The sequence below is a fragment of the Galeopterus variegatus genome, unplaced genomic scaffold (genome assembly GCF_000696425.1).
Source record: "Galeopterus variegatus unplaced genomic scaffold, G_variegatus-3.0.2 Scaffold1127, whole genome shotgun sequence".
Lineage (NCBI taxonomy): Eukaryota > Metazoa > Chordata > Mammalia > Dermoptera > Cynocephalidae > Galeopterus > Galeopterus variegatus.
The window spans coordinates 374,283-378,502 of NW_007727238.1; the positions used below are offsets into that span (position 1 = coordinate 374,283).

Sequence of the window (4,220 nt, forward strand, 5' to 3'; positions counted from 1 at the left end):
CCCCGCCCCCACGACCAGCGTCGCTCACCTTCTCGGCCCGGGCTGTCAAGCGAGGGCTCCCAGACATCACCTCGGCCTGCCGCCACCTCCTCCAACTCTCCCAGCTCAGTCGGAGCCGATCGGCGCAGCAATCAAATCCGAGGCTGAAGGAAGAAGGGAGAAGGGGGAGGGGAGAAGCGCCAAGCGCGCTACCCTCCCCGGGAAACTCACTGCCACTTACTCCCAACCCGGCCGCAGTCACCAGCACAAAATGGCGACGAGAAGAGAGCCGGTGCTTCGACCACCATCCACCTACCAAGGGAGCGCGCTGTGGCCGCCTTCGTCTATTGGCCGCTACCCGCGACCGGCCAGCATTTGCCTCCTCTGATTGGTAAGCTTTTGCTACCTCCTATTTCCTGCGGTGCGAACGCCCAGCAAGCCGAAGAGAGTATCTATTGGCCAATCCGGCAAGGCCCGCTTTTTAGAAGCTTGGCTTCCTTTGAAGATGAAAGACAAGCGGAAGCTCCACCTCTTTCTTCAAAGGGCACGGGAAGCCTCTAGGCGATTGGCCGGGAACTGTATCCACCCAAATGTCACCGCTTTCATCCTGTCAATAAAATGAGCAAACCTATCAATAAGAAATTTCTCAGCCTGACAGCGAGGAAAAGAGAACGGTTGATCCCGTGAGGTAATGACAGCGGAAGGGAAAGAGGGCTCCTCAACACCACCTCGTTTGAAAACAATCGGACTCGAGACCTATTTACTGCGGCAGGGGCGGAGCGACAACTATCGAGTGCAGACCAACCGCAGCTGCTCGCAGTCGCATTTCCGTTCCCGCCCATGAGACCCTGCCACTCAACCTGTCATGGCGGTTGGGATGTTAGGTGTGGGCGCTCGCCGCCTTTTGGCTGCAGCGGCGAGGCGAGGGCTCCCGGCTGCCCGCGTTCGCTGGGAATCCAGCTCCTCCAGGGCTGTGGTCGCCCCGTCTGCTGTGGCGAGAAAGTGGCCGCCGGAACCGACCTTACGCTGGCAGGAGGACCCAGAGTCCGAGGACGAAAACCTCTATGAGAAGGTGAGAGGGAGGGGGAAATGGACGCCGGAAGGGTCAATCGGGGCCGGCGGACCGGGCACCGTAAAGGACGTTCTTAGGCGGCTGAGGATTGAGCAGCTGGCGAAGTCACCGAAGACTTGGGAATTTTGCCTAGCTTGTTTTTCTCCTTTGTCCCCTGATATGTTCGGTCCAGGGCCAGAGGCGGGGTTGGCCTTTTTTTTGCCGAGAGAAATCAAACGATGTGGGCAGTGCTCAAAACACTTTAGAAGCAACATAGTACAACAACGGTTATACTAAATACTGATAGGGCACTTACCCGGTGCCAGTGTGTGACACTACATACCTTAACTCATCTAATCCTCAAAACAACCCGATTTTGAGGTAGGCACTATTATACCCATTCTATAGATCAGGAAACTGAAGCACAGAGATGTTAAGTGGATTGCCTAAGCTGACATAACCAAATACGTGGTGGAACCGTACTTGAACTTAAGGCTACCAGGTCTGCTGTGCTGTGTTAATTGCAGAGACTCTGAAGTCAGACAACCCAGGTTGGACTCCAAGTACTGGCAGTTACTCACCTGTGTGACCTTGGGCAGGTAGCTTTACCCCTTGGTGCCTCAGTTTCTTTGTAAAATGGGAAAAGAAATTTAGTACTACACCTGCCTCATGTAATTAAATGCGTCAAAATGCTCAGAACAGCAGCTAGCACTTGGTAAGTACTCAACATTGGAAGGTCTTTATTATTGCCACGTTCCACCTCACTGAGATATTCTGAGGTTTATGTATGTGAAAAGACCTGGTGCGTAATAAGTACTTCATCAATACTAAACTCTGGTTAAGAGGATTGGATATATAGGATGCTTATGCATTTATTCGTTCATTCTGTAAATATGTATTGAGGGCCTGCTGTGTGCCAGGCGCAGTTCAGGGCCCTAGGGATACAGCAGTGTGGGAATCAGATAAAGCCCATGCTCTCATAGAGCTTATGTGATAGTGGGGAAGACAGAAAATAAACATGTAAAATAGTAGAAAACGATTATACAGAGTAATGTAACAGATAAAGATACAAGATAATGTGATACAGAGAATAGGGAGTGCTATTGGTAAATAAATGCTAGAAAGAAAGTCAAGCAGGATGAGTGGATATAGGGAGCTATTTTATTTGATTGAACCGTAAGAAATTATAAATATTCAACCATTTTTGATCTATAAAAGTAGCAGTTTCCTATAGCTCAACTTAATAGATAAGGTGTCTAGGGAATACTTAAGAGAGTTTGATGAAACCAAAACTTTGAATGAGGAGATGGATCCAGCCATGATTAGATCTGGGGGAAAGGCTTTCCAGGCAGAGGGCAAGTGGAAAGGCCCCTTGGTGGAAAGAGCTTGACCTGTCCTAATAATAGAAAGAGTGGAATTTAGTGAGGGAGGGGAGATTGGTCTGATGTGAGATTGGAGACCACATTATGCAGAGCCAACATAAAGCTTTGTAGAGCAGCAGGAAGCTCTCATTGATCTCTCCTTCTCCACAGAACCCAGACTCCCACGGTTACGACAAGGACCCTGTTTTGGACATCTGGAACATGCGGGTTGTCTTCTTCTTTGGCTTTTCCATTGTCCTGGTCCTTGGCAGCACCTTTGTGGCTTATCTGCCTGACTACAGGTGCATGGGGTGTCTGAGAGAGTGGGATGGTAGGGGGCAAAGGCATGGGTGGACTTTGCCAGGAATCCTGTCCCTGCACCATGGGAGAATGGGGAGCTGAAATGGGGGATTGGTGTCTAGTAAGGTTCCCTCATGTCTGCCCCCACCACCGCTGCTTCCAGGATGCAGGAATGGGCCCGCCGGGAAGCTGAGAGACTTGTGAAATATCGGGAGGCCAATGGCCTTCCCCTCATGGAATCCAACTGCTTTGATCCCAGCAAGATCCAGCTACTGGAAGATGAGGACTGACCAGCTGCTGAGTGGGGCTCAAGAAGCAGCACCCTCCTCACCCCCTGCCTGCCATTCTGTCCTCTCCTCAGAGCACCTAATTAAAGGGACTGAAAATCTGACTGGGTAGTATTGATTTTATTGTAAAGGGAACATAGGGTGGGGGTGTCAGAAGCCTTAAAAAGACCACTGCAGCCTTTCCTGGGTGTTCCGGTTATCTGTTGCTGTATAACAAACATCCTAAAACTTAGTGGCTTAAAACCACAATTCGGTATTATCTTTTATGGTCCTGTGGGTTAATTGGGCTCAGTGAGGTAGTTCTTCTTGGGATCTCAAGTGGTTGCAGTTAGATGGTGGCTGGGGCTGGAGTCATCTGAAGGCTTACCTGGACTGGATGTCCAAGAAGGCTTCTTCATTCCCATGTTTGGCACTGGTCTTTTTCCATATGGCTTCTCCAGAAGAATAGCCTGGGCTTCTCTTATGGTGGTTTGGGGCTCCTCTGAATGGGGATGTAGCATATAGGAAGAAATTGATGGCAACATCTTCAGAAACAAGCTACCACACTGGGACCTCCTACATTTGAAGATGGCTGGGGTGAATGGCAGTTGAGGGTAGTGGGTCAGAGCAGGGCTTTTGGGTGTTTGTCTCCCTCCTTCTTTGCTTCTCTCTGGGGTTTGGAGTTTCTGCCTATGTCTTGTGTCTTGGTGAGTCTGGATGCCTCTCTATTCCCTTCTGCCCCAAATCTGGGTGGTCTCTAACTCAAGATACACATCTGTGTGTGTGTGCATGCATATTCCTCTATACCCCCCCCCCCCCAATTTTCTTTCTCTCTGGGAATAGGCTGTCTCCTTGCATCAGGGTCTCTATCTCTCTCAGTCTGGTAGATGGAGTAGGGGGCTGGCTTTTGCTCGGGCTGGCTTTGTTTCTTTCCAGGGAGTCTCTGTTAAGTCTGAACTTCCCTTCATGCTCCTGGCATCTCTGTCCTCTCTGGTGGCCCTCCTTCCACAGCTCACACATTCAAATCCCCATGTCACATATTCTTTGCTACTATCTGTGTGTTTGTCCCTGCCTGGGGCTTCAAAAGGTGTAAGAGCCCCCAGTCAGTAGCTTCCAGAAGAAAATATGGCCTGCTGGACCCACCACCAAAGGTGATACCCTGCCCCTAGCTTCTGAGTCTTGGGAGGAGCCCTTGTCCACTTATACATGGCTAAGGCAGGAGCCATGTCCATGTGGGCCTTCCTGTACGTGAGGAGTGTCATC

The 4,220-nt window shown here is 50.4% G+C and overlaps 2 protein-coding genes across 6 annotated transcripts in view; one reads left to right on the forward strand and one right to left on the reverse strand.

The window, feature by feature from the left end:
* The window catches only part of RBM10 (RNA binding motif protein 10), a 28,655-nt gene extending 28,339 nt beyond the window's left edge, over positions 1-316 (reverse strand). For 2 of the 5 annotated variants that reach the window (XM_008575003.1, XM_008575001.1), the window contains exon 1: positions 29-316. Coding sequence is in view for 1 of the 5 variants with exons in the window: in XM_008575005.1 (XP_008573227.1) it covers positions 3-67 (65 nt within the window). In the remaining 4 variants the exon portion in view is untranslated. Of the gene's footprint in view, positions 1-2 lie in introns of all 5 variants that reach the window. The other 3 variants (XM_008575004.1, XM_008575002.1, XM_008575005.1) reach the window with 2 other exon arrangements.
* Positions 317-832: 516 nt separating this feature from the next.
* NDUFB11 (NADH dehydrogenase (ubiquinone) 1 beta subcomplex, 11, 17.3kDa) lies at positions 833-3,082 on the forward strand. Its single transcript, XM_008575000.1, has 3 exons — positions 833-1,051; positions 2,563-2,693; positions 2,855-3,082. The coding sequence occupies exons 1-3, from the start codon at positions 845-847 to the stop codon at positions 2,979-2,981; spliced, it is 465 nt and encodes a 154-aa protein (XP_008573222.1). The 5' UTR covers positions 833-844; the 3' UTR covers positions 2,982-3,082.
* Positions 3,083-4,220: the final 1,138 nt, after the last annotated feature.